The sequence below is a fragment of the Natrix helvetica genome, assembly GCF_964273705.1.
Source record: "Natrix helvetica genome assembly, chromosome: 11".
Classification (NCBI taxonomy): Eukaryota; Metazoa; Chordata; class Lepidosauria; order Squamata; family Natricidae; genus Natrix; species Natrix helvetica.
This window is the reverse complement of record NC_138562.1, coordinates 2,540,283-2,563,217: the sequence shown is the minus strand read 5'-3', so window position 1 is coordinate 2,563,217 and position 22,935 is coordinate 2,540,283. Positions and strand designations below refer to the sequence as shown.

At 41.1% G+C, this 22,935-nt stretch overlaps 1 protein-coding gene across 2 annotated transcripts in view; it reads left to right on the top strand.

The window, feature by feature from the left end:
• Positions 1–22,935, top strand: part of ABCB7 (ATP binding cassette subfamily B member 7) — an 89,149-nt gene that overhangs the window by 8,013 nt on the left and 58,201 nt on the right. For both annotated transcript variants that reach the window (XM_081963714.1, XM_081963713.1), the window contains exons 2-3: positions 14,320–14,397; positions 20,882–20,968. In XM_081963714.1, coding sequence (XP_081819840.1) covers positions 14,320–14,397; positions 20,882–20,968 — 165 coding nt within the window. The remainder of the gene's footprint in view (positions 1–14,319; positions 14,398–20,881; positions 20,969–22,935) is intronic.

The window sequence follows — 22,935 nt, the reverse complement described above, 5'->3', positions numbered from 1 at the left end:
TGACATTCTTCTTAAAGCTATCTGCACATCTACCATCTACCAAGAAGAAATGTCTTTTCTCTCCCTCCTGATAATGTTATTAACACTGTTCACCGACAATGTCAGTAACCTCTTGGACTTGGTACTTTAACGCCTTGCAATGCATGTTCCATGTCTGTTTCTGCTGCTGGGATTTTTTTCAGTGTTAGGTGTGCTGTACAGGGAAGCTTTGCATGGTTTTTCTTTACTTTGAAATTAATTTCTTCATTCTTTTGGGAAGTGTATTGATCTTGATAATATTTTACTTATGAAAAATAGTTAAAATCATAGCTGCTGTTGGTTGATCTTGGACAAAATTAGTAGTTTATAAAAATGCCTACAAACATTCCTTCCCTCTCTCCCTCTTTCTTTCTTTCTTTCCTTCCTTCCTTCCTTCCTTCCTTCCTTCCTTCCTTCCTTTCTTTCTTTCTTTCTTTCTTTCTTTCTTTCTTTCTCCAATCTTCTCATTAACCATTATAGCATAAGTTGTATATCTGTTTGTAAGGGAATATAGAGCTGTCCTCCAAGTTATGAGAAAGTTATAATCTTGTGGGACTGTCCAGCCACATGAGGCCCTTGGGCTGCAGGTTGAGCACACCTGAAGTAGATGGTGTACTCATGGAAGGCATTTAACACTATTGTTACCCTCCCCAGAAGTGGCTGACCAACCAAGGTCAGATCAAAAGCAAGTCGTGTAGTACTCTGGCAGGTCTCAAAGAACTCCAAGTTAACATGTAATGAACTAAAGATCTCTCTTGCATTAACAAATGTCAGTGTCCATGAGACTACCATCAGGAGAACATTGAATAACAATGGTATGTGTCAGGGTATCTGTCCATGAACTAAAGCCAAGGGTCATTCATCAAGACTTACAACCCCAAAATTCACAGGTGGTACAGACAAAGAACAGTTAACACTGAAGAAACTTAATGTTTTGGAATGGTCAAGTCAAAATCCTTAATCCTATAGAAATGTTTTAGAATTGCCTGAAATGGGCAATTCATGTGAGGAAGGCTGACAACATCCCTGAGTCGAAGCTTTTCTGTACAGAGAAATGGACTAACATTCCACAAGACAATGTAAAGGACTAGCCAACAGTTGTCAGAAATATCCAGTAGCTGTTCCTTCTGAAAGGGGACATACTTATAGGTAGTCCTTGACTTGTGGCCTTTAAAAATTGACTTATGATCATTTTTCACACTTATGACCATTGCAGCATCCCCATGGTCCCATGATCAAAATTTGGATGCTTGGCAAGTGGTTCATATTTATGACGGCTGAGTGTCCCGGAGTCATTTGCGACTTTCTGGTGAAAGAAGTCAATGGGGAAGCCAGATTCACTTAACAACCATGTTACTAATTTAACAACTGCAGTGATTCACTTCACAACAGTGTGTCAGGGTTCCAAATAGCATCCAAAATTAAATCAGAGTCCAAGTCAAAGTATTGCTCTAATTTCCAATTTATTAAAGAGAGCCATGTTGGCACATCTGGGAAAACCTGAATTTGAAAGCGTCCCGGTTTTCCCACCTAGTTGAAAGTTCAAGATCTTGCCCCCACACCCACAAGTCCATCCCATGGTCCAATCGCCCACTGCCACACTGGCAGCTTTCACCCACCCAGTTCCGGTCAAGTGCAGAGGTGCAAAGACAAAGGATGACCTTGGCTTTCTTGAAAGAATTTTGTTTTGGCTACACAGTAAATAACTCCGTACAATCCCCCCTCCCATTTTCCCATAATAGAAAAAGGCATAGTAGAATAATAGAAAGTGTGGCAGGCCAAAGATCCAAAAGAAAAGATGGCTGCAGGCTTGACACTGTTAAGTACATTTTTTTACTCTGTTTAATTGGGTTCTCTTTAGCTGGTTTTAAGACCTGTCTAAGAGGAAGAAAAACGGTCCAATGGGCAATCTGGAAGTCCGTTCCTGAACTTCCGGTTTGCATGTTGGGCCGTTTTTCGCCCTCCCCAGGCTCCTAGAAAGCCTCTGGAAAATGGGCCGATCATGTTTTAGGACATACTTGTGAAGAAAAATTATAAATTCAAAAAGACTAGCGAACTCAGGTACCACTGTATATGTTGTGGGAACTAATAGCAAACTTTGCAATTTTTTCAGTTACATTGTTTGATCATGTTGGTAACATTTTATGTATCTGTTAAATAACGACTTCATCTGTACATGAAGCACAATTGATTTGTAGAACTTTTTTTTAAATTAAATGTCAAATTTCTGTTTCATCAAGCAAACGAATGAAATATTTACAAACAAAGAATGCTGACTACATTCTGAAATAGTGTCCATTACCTTATTTAAATTTTTGGTCATATTAACAAAAAAGGACCTTTGGGACCACCATGACCTGGATGACTGAGAACAGGCTTGGACTCTGACTGGGTAGATTTGGGCGAGCTGATGGGGATGAATCTTGAGGAGACAATCTGGGATGGGTTTGACCCTGTGACCCCCGAAGGCATGGACAGGATTATGGGGAGACTCAGTGCTGCCACTTGTGTGCTGGACCCGTGTCCCTCTTGGTTAGTTTCGGCTTCCCGGGAGGTGACACGAGGCTAGCTCCAGGCGATTACCAACGCTTCATTGAGAGAGGGGTTCTTTCCCACCACCTTGAAGGAGGCGGTGGTGAGGCCCCTCCTCAAGAAGCCTTCCCTGGACCCAGCTTCTTTAGCCAACTATCATCCGGTCTCCAACCTTCGCTTTGTAGCAAAGGTTGTTGAGAGTGTGGTAGCACGTCAGCTTCCCCAGTACCTGGATGAAGCTGTCTACCTGGATCCGTTCCAGTCGGGTTTCAGGCCTGGGTACAGCACGGAGACGGCATTGGTCGCATTGGTCGATGATCTCTGGCGGGCCCAGGACAGGGACTGCTCCTCTGTCCTGGTCCTATTAGACCTCTCGGCAGCTTTCGATACCATCGACCATGGTATCCTACTGCGACGACTCGGGGGGTTGGGAGTGGGGGGCACCGTTTTACGGTGGTTCTCCTCCTACCTGTCGGATCAGTCGCAGTTTGTGTTGACTGGAGGGCAGAGATCGACCCCCAGGCGCATCACTTGTGGGGTGCCCCAGGGGTCGGTTCTCTCACCCCTGCTGTTCAACATATATATGAAACCGCTGGGCGAGATCATCCGTGGTTTTGGGGTACGGTATCATCAATATGCTGATGATATCCAACTTTTCATCTCTTCCCCAAACCACCCAAACGATGCCCTCGACGTGATGTCCCGATGCCTGGAGGCTGTGCGGATCTGGATGGGGAGGAACAGGCTCAAGCTCAATCCCTCCAAGACTGAGTGGCTGTGGTTTCCGTCATCCCGATTTGTACATCTTGTTCCATCTTTGACGATAGGGGGAGAAATTTTAGCCCCCTCAGAGAAGGCTCGCAATCTGGGAGTCCTCCTGGATACGCGGCTTAGTTTAGAAGAACACCTGACGGCCGTGACCAGGGGGGCCTTTTACCAGGTTCGCCTGGTACATCAGTTGCGCCCCGTGTCCTTGGGCCCCGTGCCCCAACCCAAGGTGCAACGCTCTCTACATGGGGCTGCCCTTGAAGAGCACCCGGAGGCTTCAGCTGGTCCAGAATGCGGCCACGCGGGTTGTCATGGGGGTACCTAGGTGCTCCCATGTTACACTCCTTTTAGGCGGCCTGCACTGGTTGCCGGTTGTTTTCCGGGTGCGATTCAAGGTATTAATTATGACCTTTAAAGCGCTCCATGGCTTAGGCCCAGGGTACCTGCGAGACCACCTACTGCCACCAGTAGCCTCCCACCGTCCAGTGCGATCCCACAGAGTTGGCCTCCTCAGGGTGCCGTCGGCCAGGCAGTGTCGGCTGGTGACCCCCAGGGGGAGAGCCTTCTCTGTGGGAGCACCTTCCCTCTGGAATGAGCTGCCCCCGGAGCTTCGCATAATCCCTGACCTCCGGTCCTTCCGACACGCCCTAAAAGTTGGCTTTTCCAGCAAGCCGGCATGGCCTGTTAATTTTAATTTATTTTAAATGTATTTAAATGCAGGAACTGGGTATGTTTAGCTTAAGAGAAAGAAGGACTAGGGGAGACATGATAGCAGTGTTCCAATATCTCAAGGGTTGCCACAAAGAAGAGGGAGTCAAACTATTATCCAAGGCACCTGAGGGTAGAACAAGAAGCAATGGGTGGAAACTAATCAAGGAGAGAAGCAACTTAGAACTGAGGAGAAATTTCCTGACAGTTAGAACAATTAATCAGTGGAACAGCTTGCCTCCAGAAGTTGTGAATGCCCCAACACTGGAAGTCTTTAAGAAGATGTTGGATAGCCATCTGTCTGAAATGGTATAGGGTTTCCTGCCTAGGCAGGGGGTTGGACTAGAAGACCTCCAAGGTCCCTTCCAACTCTACTATTGTATTGTATTGTATTGTATTGTCTTTTAAATTTGGTTTGTTTTGGGGATATGTATTTAATTTTTTTTAACTTTTGGGATATGTGTTTTTTTAATGTTGTACGCCGCCCTGAGTCCTTTTGGAGAAGGGCGGCATATAAATCCAAACAAACAAACAAACAATCTCCATAGACATTTTAGTCATATAATGACCATGTTGTTTAATTTTTTCATCATATAGTAGGATCGTAGTTTGCAGTACTAAAGCAATAATACTTGCAGTTTGTAGGATTAAATATCTATCGATATTCTCAGTAGTCCAGGTCATGGTTGTCCCAAAGGTGCTTTCTTGTTTTGCTGGAAGGCATTTTGCTTCTCAGCCAAAAAACTGCTTCAGTTCTGACTGAATAGTGAAGAATGGAATTCCTTGCAATCATATGGTTGCTAAGTTTTGTGGACTTTGGTATTGGTTTATCCAGGCAAAACAGGAGCAAATTCTGACAATAATTCGGTTTTTATGTACAAGTTCAAAACAGCTTTCTTTCAGACCTTTCAGGATCACAACCTCCAGGTTTAGAACTCCTCTATTAAGTTAAAATAAGGTTTATTTGGTGTTAGCTTAGCATGTTGCTTGCACCAAGCTGTGTGGTTTATAAAGCTAGTACATGGCAAAAATAGGCAGCCTTAGATCTCCAAGGTCCCTTCCAATCTGTTATTCTGTGTTATTTCTTCATCTTTTTTGGCCTGAAGCAAACCATTTATTTTTTAAAAAATAGCTTAATTGTGTGCTAATATCTAATGGTTGTGGGAAGGGGACAGTTGGCTGAAAGAATAAGCCAAGTTAATTATTCCCCTTTAAACCATATCACACTTACATGCATTTGGCAGTATTGGCTGCTGGGGGAATCTATTTAAGACAGAGACTGGGGATTTGGTGGAAAATAATCCATCCATGGGTCTCTCCCTTCTCTTTTTTTTAAGCAAAAATGGGCCTGTGTAATTGTAATTGATTGGGTGTTCTTAGTGTTCAGTATTCTGAATTTTTTTTGGTATGTTAAGAATTTGTGATAAATTCACCAATTTTGAACTTACCAAATAGATTGGGGAACTTGAATATAGATCCATGATGGGGGTGGCACGCAGAGCCATTTCTGAGGGCACGCGAGGTGTTGCCATGTCAGCTCCAGCGCGCATGCTAATTTTTGGCCTTGGATTTTCAGACTTCCAGATTGCCTGTTGGGCTGTTTTTCGCCCTCTGGAGGCTTCAAGAAAGCCTGAAGCCTCCAGAGGGAGAAAAATGGTCCAACGGGCAACTCGAAAGTCCGTTTCCAAACTTCCGGTTTGAGTGTTGGGCTGTTTTTGCCCTTCCCAGACTCCTAGAAAGCCTCTGGAGCCTGGGGAGGGCAAAAAACAGACCCACCAGAAGTCGGAAAGCGGGCCATTTCTGGCCTCTGGAGGGCCTCCAGGGGGGCTGGGGAGGCTGTTTTTGCCCTTCCCAGGCTCCAAGAAAGCCGTGTGCGCATGTGTGGGGCAACGGGGTGGGGGGAGGTCACATGAACAGGGGGCACGTCACGCGGGAGCATTAAATTATGGGGGTGAGCACGTGAGGAAGCGCGATAGCACCTGAGGGGGGAAAGGTTCGCCATCCCTGCTTTAGGGGAATACCCAGAAATGTCTGTGAGTATCTGTTGAACTCATATATGGTTCTTCAAAACCAGGATTTGTAATCATGCTAAATTAGATATTGCATTTGGCAAAAATGAACAAAGAGAAATTACTGATCACAGGTGCACAATATTTCACCCAGAGGTACCTGAATATTGCAAATAAAGGTCGGTTTGCCCTCAGCCTCCATGCCAAATTCTGAAGCTATGTTTCCTGCTTTTATGAGATGGAGCATAACTAAGGACCACCTGATGCGGCCCCAGCCATGACCACCACACATGACTGTCAGGCCAGCCTCCACTGTGAAAGGCAGTCCTTAGCCTTCCTAAATGGCTCTTGTCTGATTTGCTGAGTCAGCTAGCTTTCCAAGGTGCTTTCTGCTGCCCAGGTAGAAGGCTGGCAGATCCCAAAGCATTGCTGTAAACAAAGCTGAGCTTGGCACTTTTCTCCAAAGCAAAAAAATTAAAGGATCTTTAAAAAAAAAGAATATAAAATGTATCATGCATTTTGGCTCTTCTAAAAATCATTATTAAAGCAAGTAATTGGTAGCCTTGGAAGAGTTATCCAGAAAAATGAAAGTTTAACTACAGTAATTCATCTTAGAATAGACTGTTTTGGGCTCTGTGGCCTTGCTTGTCAGACTGGATGTTATTTGAACCAGTAATGCCATAAGTAGGGGACGAAGAAGGAGCATCACTTTCTGCATTTTCTGTAATAAATTCCTCACTCATTAGCAAAATCCTATTTAATTTTGCAAAAGGCAAATTAATCTTAATGCGTACAGTTTATCTAGGGTTATATAAATATCGCAGGCTATACATTCTGTAATGAAAGAGATGAATATAGAATCTATTGATATTACTGATGCAGAATGAGATGAGATATAAAATGTGCCAATTTGTATGTGATTTGCATATGGAAGAGCATGCTTGCTCTTTCCTTGTGGTTGTTATATGCACAAATAACCTGGACTGAGCTCAGTTTATTGTAAGTCAAATAACAGACAAAACATAAATCCGCAAATAGAAAATTAAGTACAATAAGTAAATTCCTAGATGATGATAAATATGTAATATTTGAAGTTTTAAAAGTTTTGAAGCCAAGATTATCTATAATTTTATGATCTATCATTCTTTTATGTTCAAATAACATGTATAATCTCATCACTTTTAAAGAGTTTTCTGAACATTTTCTTAGCAATCCCTGTTGAATTTTAGACTATTGATTTGTCTGATATTCATTTAAATTATTATGTGAAATCAGGATTGTTTTAGAAGCCAGGTTTCATGGCTTAACCCGTTGTGTGAATCCAGCCAATTGTAGTCTTCAGCAGTCCATGCTGAACAATTGAAATTTCTTCTATGGGAAATTATGGGTGTTAGTGGATAACAGAATGAGTTCCATGTCATATCCGTCCTGTAAAAATGTTGATTGGCAGCTGTAAATAAAATAGGTGAGCCAAGGTTTGTTCAAGCAGCCACAAAGCAGCCTCCAGTTAGCTTTCTTGGCTGTTAACCAATACATGTGTGATTTACTATGCTGCAGGCATATCCACCCCTTTTATTTTACAAGAATGCCCAAGAGCTTCCTAGTAAACAGAGATGATGGTTGAACCTTAAATTCTGGTCCTCCCATTTAATTTTTTTTAAGGAAGGCCAAGTGAGATCAAAGGAAAGAGTAATTTTTTAGCCTTATTTACGTTTTAAAAGTGAAAGTCTCCAAAAACTCTTGGTATAGTGATAGATGTAGCACAATATTTTGCTCCTTGCTTATGTTTAAAGATCTTGTCTTTACAAGAGGATACACAGGATAAAATAGTATGGACTTCTTCAGATTAAAAACAAGACTCTTTGGAAATAATATACCGTAAGTAATGTTTAACATAATACAGCGCTTGAAAATATTGGAAGAACCAGTTTTACTTATGTCTGATGTTTAGTTTTGAAATGTTGGTAATCCAGCTCTGATTATGAAGAGACTCACTTTTAAGCTTGCATACTTTCTGTTGGCATTTAATTTTTTTATTTTTAAAAAACTTGATTGGGAATCTTTTACCATAATATAATAGCATTTTTTTTTTCTTTTAATGACCCATCGGGGTGGAGTTGGGGCAATTGAATAGAGCCAAGTGCCTAAGGACTGAATGCCCTTCCTAAGGCCATTACCTTGAAGGAAATGGTCTGATTTTTAAATCAAAAGATCCAACTGAGAATTGGAATTTGGGCACCTGGGCAATACTGGAAACTTATACTGGAAAAGTATGCAGGTGGTCCTTGATTTACAACCACAATTGGCACCAGAATTTCAGTAAGGCGGTTGTTGAGTGAATCACACCTAATTTCATGACCTTTTCTTGCCATGCTTAAGGAAATTCCTGCAATTGCTGAATGAATCCAGCTTCCCCCATTGACTATGCGTGTCAGAAACTGGCCAGTAATATTACAGATTGTGGTCACATGACCCTGGGCCACTGCGAAGGTCTTGACCACTTTGGATCATGTGACCTGATCATGGGGATGCTGCAAACATCAGAAATGCACTTTTTTCAGTGCCATTTCAACTTTGAATGGTCACTGAATGAACGGTTGTAAGTTGCGGAATACATGTAGAAGAAATGTACTGGAAATTAGAATTACAGTTTGTTTAGTGACCGTTCAAAGTTACGATGGCACTGAAAAAGGAGACTTATGAGCACTTTTTACACTTACAACCCTTGCAGCATCTCCATGATCATGTGATCAAAATTCAGGTGCTTTGTTGAACTTCCGGTGGCACCGGAGGTGTTGAAGGATGTTCCTTTGGGAACGCCAGCCTCGTGATTGCGTTTAAGCTGCTAGAACAGCGTAAATCAGCTGTCAAGTGGCTTGAAAATTCTCCCCTCGGGAAAAGAGGGGGAGGAGAGCAGTTGGGCAAGGGTAGAGCTCCCCATAGACCCCCAGGAGCAATTCTGGGGCTCGAAGGGTGAGAGCCCCCCAGCAGCCCGACAAGGCTCTGCATCTCGAGACGCTTCTGCTGCAGCAGAAACAAAATGCCTCGACCACCCCTGCAATCAATGTTTTAATCTACAATGGAATAAGAAGCAGGCAGAGCAAGGGCAGGAGCGATTATAATTGCAAGTATAAAACTTTAACTCCGATGCAGTATCACTTCCTTCTGTGAAGATTGAGGAGAACAAAGGGTAATAAAGATGGCGTCTGCAAGTCAAAGGGTGTGATCAAAGCGAAACTTAAAAGGAAAGTATTTGTTGGATCTCCGACTTCCGGTCCCTGCAGGCGACGGACATTTCGCCTGCCGCTTGTCTTCTCGGTGGGCTCCGTTCAGGAGCACAGGGGGCCTTGGAGGGGTCCCCTGCCGTAGGGTGGCTTGTTGGAACACCTCAGACTTGGCGGCAGCCGGTGGGGGGTTTTCCAGCTTCGCCCCAGGAGCCGGGGAGCAGAAGGGGGGGCATGCTTGCCCCTTCGCCAAATGGGATCCAGGAGGAATAAGTTAATCAAAGAAGTGTGGCTGAAATGTTGGTCGTGGAGGATCCTTCCTAATCTCTTCAACTATCGGTAACAGATAGGCAGCAGACTATCGTAAGTTCCTGTTTGATCTGTTTAAAACCGAAGATTAGAGGGGGGAGGTTTTTTTTCTTTAACCCCCCCCCCCTTGGACAAAGCGGCATTTAAACTCTCTCTCTCTACATTGGAATGGAGAGAGAACAAAGGCTGACTTTCCACTTGAATTAACTATGCGAGAAAGACTGAAATCACAGTTGCAAGAGTGCTTGCTGAGCTGTTTTTAAAAACCAAAACTTTTGCTCTTCTCCCTGCGAAAAGGAGGAGTCAAGATGGCTCCCCTCCATTCTCATTTTTGTACTTATAAATGAAGTCTGCCTTTTGAAACCACCTTGGTGGAAAAAATGATACTTTCTGGCATCTTTTAATACCTCCCTTGAGGGTGCTCTGGATCTCTTCTGCTACGTGGACTTTGGGGATTTTGATTATTTGGTTTCTCTCTTTTTGGTGTACCTCTGTGTCTTGGAACAATGAAGGAGAATTAACTTTTTACTTTCGGATTCGCTTGCTACCTTGGACCAGCCCGGCTGCGCGCTCCAGTGACGCCATTTTCTTTGTAAAAGATTTACCATGTCTGAACTTAGACAATGGGACCTAAGAAACCACCAACGGGCAAGTCACTATCGGCTCCCGCCTCAGCGACTTCCAGTCCAAGTACCCAGCAGCTGAAAATTACTCCATTGCTACAAAAGAAGCGGCTGGAGAGAGCTCAAAAGAATTATCTGTCAACCAAATGTTTTAGGAAATTATGAGAGGTCAAAACGAACTGAGGAAGGAAGTGGCAGATCTCAAAGACGAACTCAGAGGGGTACAACATAACATAACAGAAAATAGACAAAGAATTGTGGTGCTGGAGGAGGGGGCAGCTGGGATGGGGGAAAAGGTTAAGGAGGTCCGAAAGGGATATTTAGAACTGGAAAATTTTATGGCCAAAATAGAATTTGAAAGAATGTCTTTTTTTCTCAGGTTCCAGAACCTACCAGAGACAGAAAATGAAGATCTTAAAGATATTATGAGCACAATTTTAGCAGAATACCTTAAGAGAAACAACAGATGTGGTGGGATATGGACCTGGTTTATAGAATTAATTCAGCATATGCCAGAACCCATAATGTTCCAAGAGAGGTACATGTTAAATTTCTCAGGAGGACCATGAGAGATGAAGTGCTAGGGGCCCAAAGGGAGGGACCTTTAAAATACCAAGATAAAGAAATTACCATTCTAAAGCAAATTCCGAAAAAGATAAGAGAAAAAAGGAGGAAGTATTCTTCCTTATCAAAGAAACTATACAATAGAGGAATTTGGTTTAGATGGTTATTACCAGAAGGAATGTTGATTTTCTGGGAGGGAAGCCGAATTAGAATTAAGACAGTGAATGAGGCCAAAGCCTTTATTAAAAAATATTTTTCTCTCCCAGAGGACGAAGATAGCGGAGGTGGGGAAAATGGCAGCAATGTACAAGACATGGGGAAGGGGGGGCTATGGTTCCACCTGGGGACAGGGAGGAGGGAGCAATATCGAAAAGGCTCAGGTCACAAAAATAAATATATCTGAAATATTATTGTAATTGTTGATATACTAGAAAGTGACAAAGAAAGAGATGATTGAACACATGGTTGATATAAAGTAAGAACTCTGTTTATGCTTATCTTTTATATGTTATTTTTAAAATTGTAGAAGCGTGAGATTTGGAGGGATTTCTACTACTAACATGGGAGCTACCAAAATTTTCTATGTACCCTTTTACCTTTTCCCCATAAATGTTTTAAAACCAATAAATTTTTTTACAAAAAAAAAAGAAAAGAAATGCTGGTATCTGCAAAAAAAAAAGGAAAGTATTTGTTAATTGTTTGTTAACATCGTTAAAAGACTCAAGAGCTCCAGATTAAAGAAAACAGTTTTGGTTTACTAATGAGCTATAAGTTTTAACAAGTTTGGGGACTAAGTGGACTTTTTGAATTCAATAATTTGGCTGTTGGAAAGTGTGATTTGAATATTCGGAAATGCCTTCAAAACAAATTAAAATAAGTGCCTCTAGTGCTGAAGTCACCCGGCCCAGCCACCTAAATTGCAGTCTTTATTATCTTTAGTGGATACACAAACAGTGACATTTGAAGCTCTCCAAGATGCTTTAAAGGCACAAACCTTGTTTCTGCAAGAAAAAATTACATTTGCCCTTAAAGATGTGTTTGACGAAATGTCTGAAATTAAGGACTTAATTCAAACCCTCAATCAACAAATAAGAAACGATACAGTGGATGCGTTTAAGGGTATGTTTGCTTTTGTAACATCATTGGACGACAGGTTGGAAGAAATTACTCAGTCTAATGTGAATTTGGAGAATAAAGTTGATGAGATTCAAATCAAGATTGAAAAATCAGAGGCAGAGATTACAATGATACAATACAGAGCGATGGAATTTGCTTTGAGAATAAGAGGCTTGAAAGAAGTTAACCAAGAAAATTTGAAAGAAATCTTTGCTGAAGCTTTCGCTCAGTTAACTGGTGAACCAAAAGCGGAATATGATTGGCAGATTGAAAAAATTTATCGTGTTAATCATGGATTGCCAGAGAGACAACTACCAAGAGATATTGTAATCTACTTTGTCACCAGGAAAACAAGGAATGGAATATTACAAGCGACTTTGGAAGCAAACTACAGGTGGCAGGACAGGAGGTGGCAGTACTGAAGGAAATTCCTTTTAAAATATTGAGATCCAGAAAGGATTATGCATTCCTAGTTGATGAATTTAAAAATCGCCAGATACAGTATAGATGGGAGGCCCCAGCCTGATTGGTGGTGAATTATTTAGAAGATATCGTCTTAACTCAGTTTGGAAGGCAAAAGATTTTTAGAGGGATGTACTAAAGGCTGGATTCCCACCATCTCCAGGATAAATCCAAAAGAAGAATCAGAAAAATAACAGGATGTGAGATAGTAAAAAAGGTTATCCACTTAGGACTCTATATTATAATTTTAAATGGGAGATTACATAAGTATAATTATGACCATTATGGCACAAAATATAGATAGAGATGGATAAATGGGAGAACTTACAATAGTTTTTGCTGGGAAAGATAATAGTAGTAAAATGAAAGTCTTGTTTGAGTTTTTATTTTTTCTTTAAATGATACCAAGATTTTAAAATACGGGAAAAGATTTGGATAAGAAATGAAAAATTTACGCAAGATTAAAAATTGATAGAGAGTTTTTATAAGAAGTTTTATAGATGGTTTTTAGATCTTTAAAAGTTAGCTTGTGTGTATCCCAATTTATAATTTAAATGTTGGAAATGTGATTGTGTTGATGCTATGTATTATTATGTATGGTGGATTTGCAAAGAAGCTAAAGCATTTTGGATAAAAATATGGCGGATTACTTAAAATATTCTTAAAAAAGAGGATAGAAGAATTGCTTACTATACAAGATTGGACGTTAAAAGTAGTTAATTTAGCAGAGACGGCTAAAATTTCAGCATATTGGAAAGACTATTCAGAGGAGAAATACAATTTGGAATGGAGAAGATGGATTGACTATATTCAAAATAAACATTGGACTAGATAACTTCAATTTGTTTATGTATGAATAAGGAATGTTATAGTTTATCCAAACTTAGCTTAATATAAGGGGGGTTAAAGTACAAGAGGGAGGTAAGATGTTATAGTTAGTTAGCTTATGTTAGTGTATGGTTGTTAAATGTTTATACCCTGTATTTTGCTCTGGGAAGCTGGGGGGGGGAGGGAGGGTTGGAGGGAGGGTAGGGGAAGGGGAAATACCTGTAAATTCTATTAAAACTTCAATTTAAAAAAAAAATTCAGGCACTTGGCAATTGATTCACACTTAACGATGGTTGCAGTTTCCTGGAGTCACATGATCCCCTTTTGCAACCTTCTGGCAAGCAAAGGAAAGTCAGATTCACTTAACAACAGTGTTATTAACTAAACTACTGCAGAGATTCACTTAACAACTGTGGCAAGAAAGTTCATAAAATGGGGCAAAACTCACTTAAATGTTTCGCTTAGCAACAGAAATTTAGGGTTCAATTGCGGTTGTAAGTCATGGACTCCTGTATGTAATATGTTTGAGAAGTAGATAATATTAAGTTTAAACATGATGTGTGGTGGGGCCGCGTTATTTGAAGATCCTCTACTCCTAATTATATTTGCTCATCACGTCAAATGTGCCAAGAGAGACCTGCTGCAGTTCCTGTCCCTCAAGGAAGTCCTCTTAATGGGGCCAGGGAGATGAGCCTTCTCTGCGGTGGTGCTTGCCTTATGGAACATTTCCCCCCTCAAAGCCAGGGTAACTCTCCCTCCTTATTTTCTGGAAGTCCATGAAGAAAGAGAGGAGGGAGAGAGAGAGCCATCTAAAATTCTCACTGACTTTGTGATATGGTCATTGTTTATATACCTCTTTAGCTATACTCCACCCAGTTATTTCTTGTGAAGTGCTGACCCTATCAATCTAATAAAGAAATAATATGAGGTAATAGGAATATTAAGGGGAACAGGCAGAGAATTGCCATTTACCTCTTTAAATAGATGGTGCTATAACTTAAACATGTTGCCCAACAGTTTTCTTATTTCCTTTTGTTTCTTTTCAGAAGCAAATGCTCTTTCATTATACTGGAAGTGTCTCTGCAAAATGACTGGAGTGTTTCAGTTGTGGACATTGTGCTATTAATTATTACAGCCTTGCTTTTTCTTTCTTTCCAGGTTCTACCAATTTTAAATCGACCCACATGGCACAGCTCACGGAAATGCTATTCAAGGCACCTATTGGATGCTGCAAAGGTAGTATTGAGCAGTCTTTTCTTTCTCTCTCTTGACATTCTGCTAATGAGAAAGGCTTGTAGACTCTCCCTCCAAGAGTCTGGTTTTTACTTAATCTTTATAACTTTGCTTTCCAGCTCCAAAAAATTTAGGTTAAAAAAGCAAACCTTTCTTCTTAGAGGACTATTTTTGTAAAGTCTCAAGAAAATGGATGTGATTGTAAAAATAAAAGCAAGCTTTCAGCAGCAACAAAGAGTTTCTTTCTAGTACAGGTATCACTTTGGAGGAGGGTCTAGGACAAGTTGGCACGGCCAACTCAGCTCAGCCAACTCACCGTGGGACCAGAGTGACACTAATATTGAAGAAATGGTGGAATGAAATCTTAAAGGATGAAAAAGGAGGGACAGAATGAAATAACTAAAATTATTTTTTAAATATTTTAAATACTTGAATTGATGAATTGTCCCACAGCCGGTGGTCCCATGGCAAGTAGGCCACAATGAGTTGTTCCGCATCAAATTGGCCATGGTGAGTTGGCCGCACCAAGTTGGCCCATTCCGTCAGAGAACACCATCGCACCAAGCGGCTGAAGAGAAAGTCTATGAAATGACCTAAGTCTAGAGGTCAGGGAGCTGCACTGATGCCAAGCTGGCAAGCTTTCCAGTTTTTCTTAGAAACAAACAGAATCCAAAGCCTTTTTGCAACCCTACAAGAAATGAGTTGCTGCTAGTTTAGGTTAGTATTCGAGACTTTTATTTTGAACTAACCACACTTCTGGTTATCAAAGCCAGGCTCAGAGTGAAACAGGTCTGATAATTGAGTTAGGCTTTGTAGTTCAAGTAGTCCTCAGGTTATGACCTTAGTGGAGTCTGCCCATTATGGTCGTAAGTTGTGAGTGTCGTAAACTACAGGACCTGATTTTATCACCTTTTGGTGGCAGTTGTTATGTGGCAAACATTACACAATGGCCATGCTCCCTAAGTGAATTCATTGTTTCCTATGTGTGTTTTTGCTGAAAACTGGAAGTAAACCCTGGTTTGGGTTTATAAATTGTGACCATGTGACCATGTGAATGTGGGCTGGTTGAATGCCTGAAATGTGGTCATGTGACTACGGGAGGGCAGTGGCCATTGGAACTTCAGAAGTACTTTTTAGGGTGGGGGTAATTTTGAACGGTCAAGGACAACAGTCAAGGACTACCTGTAAATGACCAACCAACCAGAATCCAGGCTTGTACTGGGGTAGTACCTCTGAACACACTAGGCGTTCCTATCCAGAAGGGCTTGGAAAACAAACTTCCTACTTTGCCCATTTTAGAAACTGAACTCCAGCAACCTCCCTTGTATATGCAGCATTACCTGCCTCTGAAACAGTCAGGCCGCCAGTCGCACTTACCAAAATCATTAGAAAGAGGCCTCAAATGGTGGCGCACTAACTGCATCTCATGAGCCACGTTTGGTGCCCCAACAGGCCTCCTGTTTTCTCTGGGCAGAGCTGTGTTCAGAAGCACACTGAGCGTAAGAAAGGAGCCCAAGGCCAGCAGGGCTAATCTGGCTGCAAATGTCCGTTTCAGATGCCATTTTTAAAGGAATTCTTTATCGTAAAGCCCCAATCTAGGCAACACTGAGGCTCAGTTAGATAGTGTTAAAAACAAGGAGCCAGCCTACCTAGCCATATTTTCCTCTTCAGCCTGAAATAGGGAGCATGGGTTAAAAGGTGATGTCAGATCTTCCAGAGATAAGCTGGAAGGCAGAAAGAACTACTCCTTCATCATCCTTAATCCAACTTAACAGTCACACAGTCCTTGATTTATGACCGGTCACTTAGCAATTGTTTGGACCTAGGAGGTAGTTACAACCCAGATTCAAATTTACAATCACACACACACACACACACACACGGCAAGATGATCGCATGACCACACTTTAGGCGTTTAGCAACATGACTGCGGTGGCTATTTGCAGCATTCCATTGGCATGCGACCACATTTCACAACGTTTTTGCCAAAACCTGACATTTACTTCTGGTTTTTGGCAAAACCACACCATGAGGACCATTGGTATGCTTAAGCACTGCTGGGATTTGCTTAATGACCACCACAGAAAAGGTTGTAAAATGTAATTGACCTGTTTTATGACTGTCACACACTCAAACCGCAATGGGTAGGCTCCATTAATGTGGTAATTCGAGGACTGTACCCCCTATTTATATTTGGTCATGCACAACTTGTACTCTTGAAAGTAATAAATGAGAGACTTTAAGCTCATGCTCCCAAGCTAGAAAGGATTTTGTCTTCAGTATCTAAGTGCAAATTTCCACTGCATTCACAAATATACTCCTAGTTGTAGATCCAGTGTACAAATGATTAATTTTGCTTCCTTTATTTTTAATTTTGTTTCTTAAACATCTCAACTGCAATAAAACTTTGTAATCTGATTAATATTTTGCTGCTGAATTCCTGGAAGAGAGAAGCCACCCAAGAACATTTAGCAATAGGAAGGAGAAGTTGGAACCTTATAAAAGTAGCCAGCTGCATAGGAAAGATTGCTTGAAACATGTCAGATACTGGCAGCCTCCTTGATGCTCTCAACCAAATGTTGATATAGTACTTAGCACTAGCAGACCAATAGCAGGAGCACTTACATTTATATATTATGTATTTATATATTATTATTTATATTTATATATACATTTATATATTGCTTCACAGTGCTTTGCAGCCCTCTCTAAGCAGTTTATAGAATCCCCAACAATCTGGGTCCTCATTTTACCAACTTCGGAAGGATGGAAGGCTGAGTCAACCTTGAGCCAGTCAGGATCGAACCCCTGGCAGTTAGCAGAATTAGCCTGCAGTACTGCATTTTAACTACATACACACCACAGTTCCATGGGTAAAAGGCTGAGTCATTGTCAACCTTGAGCCAGTCAGGATGGAAGGAATTGAACTCCTGGCAGTGTGAGCAGAGTTAGCCTGCAATATTGCATTCTGACCACTATCATGGCTCTTAGTACACTTAATTCACGCAGCAGCATGCTTAACCCTAAGGTGATTAGGACAGAATTGTTAAGTAAGTAAGCTCCCCGTTAGGAGAGCGAGTGTACAGAGAAGCGTAATGAGAGTGGTATGGAAGAACACGCAGAAACCAGCATACAGGGACACTGAATAGTATAAATAATAGTAGTTTACTATGTGGAAATATAGAGGTTCAATTTACAGTCCAAGTCATACACGGTTCAGTCAGTCAGTTATCAATGTTCTCAGTTAAGGAATGATCCTTCGAACACATTCCAGTATCAATAAAATAATCAGTTTAGGCTAACAGTAGCAAAAACACAGTACCTCACGATACGTCTGCACGGATCAGCATCTAACAAACAGAGAGCTAACAGTCATTCTCTTGTGGCTGCTCGAGGTAACAGCAACTAATCACATTACAGCAGTACTTAAAGCTACAGTACTACCATCCTGGTTTATATATTGCTGACCCAACTGTTAGCTTACATTCCTAACAAGAATGACAGTGCTCACTTCATCTGCTTTGCCCAAATGAATAATTCCTATTATGATTTAACAATGTTTTCCTCCACACCACATGAAGATAAAGGCTGGATCCCACAACACTGTAAATCCATTCAACTTCACTATAGCCTAGGCCAGGGATCTCCAACCTTGGAAACTTTAAGCCTAAAATACCAGCTTTGCTGCTGGGGAATTCTGGGAGTTAAAGTCCACCAGGCTTAAAGTTGCCAAGGTTGGAGATCTTTGGCTGAGATTAGCCTGATATGCAAACCCTGCTGCAAATATATTCTGTCACCTTCCTGTATATCTGGAAGGTTCAAAGGCAGAACATTAATTCAGGAGAGGCAGACTGCATTGTCCAATAAAAATATCCATTAAAAAAAGAGCTATCTGATCACCATTAAAAGTAATCAAAGTGTAGGAGGCTTTTAAAAGAATTGTGTTTACTAGCAGAAGAGACTTTCCTGCCCTTTCCCTCCAGTTATATCTTCCTGAAAAACCTGTCCTGCGGGGGTGGGGAATTTACAGAAAATTGGGCAAAGTCAGTCAGTTTAAATTCCAGCTTGTAGAAATTTCAAGACTGTTCTTAAAAAGTTTTGAACATAACAGATTGGAATTTAGGCAAACCACACATCTAAATATATATTATTTTATTTTACATACTGCATACAGTAAAAATTATGAATAAAAATATTGGAAGAGTCATATGTATAGTCTTTAATAATGTGAGTCTTTGTTATTACTTGGGTCTGTGTTTTGTTTGTTGTTACTTTTTTCTGTTCCCTTTTTTTACTGGGACATTTGAATTATGTTATTTGGTTTTTATTATACTGTTAGCTGATGTCAATCCTTGATGGTATGTAAATTTAAAGAAGCAAGTAGCAAGATAAATACTTAAAATAGACCAACAGCATTAATTTGTCCCACATATATTGCGTATGTCATATAGCTAGTGATTTTTCGTAAATGCTTATTAATAGAATGTTAACGCCACTTTCTTTCATTTTCCTTCTTTCCCTTTAACTTCCTGGCTCCCCTTCTTAAAAACAGAAAGAATCATGTTTTCTGTGAAGAATAGTTGTGAATTAATGCTTTCTCACACTTTTATGTATTTGCAAGCATTTCTTAAGTTCTTGTAAGTGCTTTATGATGTTATGTTACTCACCAAATTGCTCTTGGTGTCTCTCTAGCATAATAGAGATATCAAGCATTTTCTTTGAAGCCTACATGCACTTTCAGAAATGACATTCCGATTATATCATTCTTTTTTTTTTTAACAACTCGAAAATAGAAGAGCTCTGGGTAAAAATAAAGGAAATTGTGTTGTTAGTTCATTTGACTTCAAGTGGTACGCTGTGTGACAATTATGCAACCATGGGGATGAGCTGAGAGGTGGCAGAAGCTGAAACTGATTCCATTTCTCCCCAAAACTGCTGGTTTTATCACCCAGGACCTGCACTCTGCTCTTGCTCTGAAAACCCTTTCACCCAAGACTCAGAGAACGGTAGACCTGGTTCACACCTGTGCACGCACACATGCCTACACCAGTGTCTTGCAGGTTCTGCTGCTGCGATACGCCATCCACAGGGGGCACTGTAGCTAATAGCTGACCTGCTGTGACAGGAAGATACCTGCAAGATGTTAGGAAGCAAGAGTTTGGTTGCTGTTGACTAGATATTCTAGTCCAATGCTCCCCACACAGGTAGTCCTTGACAATTGAGCCCAAAGTCTTATCTTGCTAGGTGAGACAGGTGTTAATTTTGCCCGATTTTATGATCCTTCTTGCCACAGTTGTTAAGTGAATCCCTGCATCCGTCAATTGCATGATTTTAAGGGAATCTGGCTTCTCCGTTGCCTTTGCTTCTCAGAAGGTCGCAAAGGACGATCACGTGACTCCAGGACACCGCAACCGTCATAGATATGAACTAGTTGCCAGGCATTCCCATTTGGATCACATGACCACGGGAATGCTTCAGTGGCCGTCAGTGTGGAAAACGGTCCTAGGTTACTTTTTCAGTCCTATTGTGACTTTGAATAGTCACTAAGTGAACGGTTGTACGTCTAGGACTGTATAAGATCCAAAGTACTTCTTATCTTCTGGAGGAGTTCTGCTCTTGTTGAAGGAAGAAGCATTTTAGGATTTGAGTCAACCTGTATTTAGAGATTTTTACTTTTTTTATTATGTCTTTTATCACACTAGTAGTAGATGTACTCTTGCACAGGCGTCTCCAACCTTGGGGACTTTAAGCCTGGCGGACTTCCACTCCCAGAATTCCCTAGCCAGCGTTGAAGTCCGCCAGGCTTAAAGTCCCCAAGGTTGGAGACGCCTGCTGTAGCATTTGCTTTCTAAGCATCTCTCTGAATATCAAGAGGTATTCATTCACTACACCGAAGAGTCTCCAGTCAGGCTTCATGCAGGATCCTCCTGCAAGGATTCCTGAGAGAAGTAAATTATATAGAGAGCACTCACAAATGAGCTGCTTCTGGATTCCAGTGACTCAGTTTCCCATTATTTTCCTAAAGTTTTATTCACCAGTCCCTCCTCAGCCCCTGTATTGGACTTCATTTAGTAACCATTCAAAGTTACAATAGCATTGATGCCCATTGCAGCATCCCCATGGTCACATAATCAAAATTCAGATACTTGGCAGCTGGCTCATACTTACGACCATTGCTGTGTCCTAGGTGTGTATGTGTGTGTGTGTTATGTGATCATCTTTTGCAAGCTTCTGTCCATCAAAGTCAGTGGAGAAGCCAGATTCACTTAACATAACAATGTGTTGCTAACATAACAATTGTAATGATTCACTTAACAACAGTGGCAATAAAGGTCGTAAAATGGGACAAAACTCGCTGAATCAATGTTTCAGTTAGCCACATAAATTTTGGGCTCAGTTGTGATGGTAAGTTTGAGGACGATCTGTAACGGATTTTATTGTGATTGAACAACCACTGACATCCTTCTCTGCTGTGTTCTTGTCCCAGCATTTTCAGGGGTGGTCCCAGATAGACAGAAGGACCTGTTGGCATGGACATGCTGGGGGAGGCCTCCAGTCAGACCCGAAGAATGCGGTAAATATCACCCCTTAATCCATCCTGGGTTTTCTGCACTCGAGAAATAAATGTCTACACAGTTGCTGGTGTGTTTGCCTGCGAGGAGGCAAGAGGGGGGGATCCTTCTGTCGATTTCTCTTAAGTTTGCCTTGGGTTCTCTGAAGCAAGTTGATTGGAAGCAAATCCCTATTTGCATAAATTGTTCAGAAAATTAGTTTTGACAGAAGAAGGAAGCCACCAGCTTATCTGCCTGTGATTGGAAATGACTGCATCCTGGGGAGAAAGGTGTCAATTTAAAGCTTTTTGATGGCTTTGACCAGTGTGAAAAATCACGGAGATTTTACACATTCTCATGCATCTTTTCTTCCGCTCTCCTCCTTGATTATATCTTAGCGGGGGACAGCGTCTGTTTTATTTATTTAAAATGTTCCTATCTTTCTGACAACAGGCCTCTGGGGCAGCTGACAAGCAGCGCAAATTAATATATAAGAAACACAGGACTCTTCTATTGTGGCGGTGGATGAAAAAAAGGGATGCCATATCCCATTCAGCTGCTTAAGTCAGTTGTGCTTTTTAGATAGTTTTATTATTTCATGGTTGTCATTGAAAAAATGCCGTGAAAGGCAATATCAAACTATTTTTAACTATATCAGTAACTCACTTCTCAGGTTTTAGACCTTGCTTCTTTAAACTCCAGCTCTGACATGAATTAACATTTTTCAGTTTAGCATTCATTGTTCTTCACTTTCCTGGCACATCCAACTTCCGAATGAAATATTTGCAGGAAGGCAACTTCTGTAAGTTTAGAAGGATAGACTTCAATCCCCAACCCCCATCCTATTAGTTTCCCAATGGCTGTTTACCTCTGGCAGGAAAGAATGGCTGGGGAAAACTGGATTGAAGCTGCTGCTTAAATGCTTAAAACTGCCTTAAAACTACATAGGCCCTCTGCCTATCTCTAGGCAACAGTGTCTAGTCCCACCCATTAGTTGATGCATGGCACAATGTTAAATTTTGCACTGTCTGGTCTCCCAAGCCTATGGCCACACACACCAACCTCCCTCCATTCCTGTGGAGCCGGGAATATGACAGGACACCCTTTACAGAAACAAACCACTCTTCCTACTTCTGCTGACTCAGAGATGGAGGAAAATTAAATTAAATGTCACACCATCTCTACACTGAGCTAGTGGGCTTGTATTAAACTTTTCTAAAGGAACAAACCTGGCTCTTGTCAAAGTTGCAACCCTCCCCAGATTGTGGGATATGTTTATAACAAGGAGCACAGTGGGATACCTTTAGTTAAGGTGTTGCAAAAGAAAAAGCAGCTATGCCTTTATCAAAATCAAGACAATGTTGCTTATAAAATGAGGCCTGTTGGACTGTCAATCATTTGGCAAACTGTTTTTGTTATACATTATTAAATGATGCTATGAAAATTGCCTTTTGTATTTAAAAAAATGCAAAAGTAGACATGTTTCAGTTTTTGGACAAGAATGTGATAGAACTCTATTAAATTTTACTTCCATTTTGAGGAGCAATTTGAATGCAGGTGCTTACAACCACAACCAACCCAAGCCCAAAAGTTTTGTTCTGCTAAGTTGAGACATTCGTTAAGTAGGTTTTGCCCCATTTTATCACTTTTCTTGCCGCAGTTGCTAAGTGAATCACTTCAGTTGTTAAGTTAGTAACATGGTTGTTAAGTGAATCAATAGATTTTGCTTCTCTGGAGGTCACCAAAAGGGATCGCATGACCCTGGGACACAGCCAAACTCATAAATATGAACCAGTTGCCAAGTGTCCGAATTTTGAACCCACGACCATGGGGATGAGGCAACAGTCTCATCCTCATGTTTCACAACTGTGTGAAAAACAGTCATAGGTCACTTTTCAGGACTCTTTTAACTTCAAACAGTCATTAAATGAACTGTTGTAAGTTGAGGACTGCCTGTACCGTTCTTCCCATCAAATGTCTCAGAGGAGAC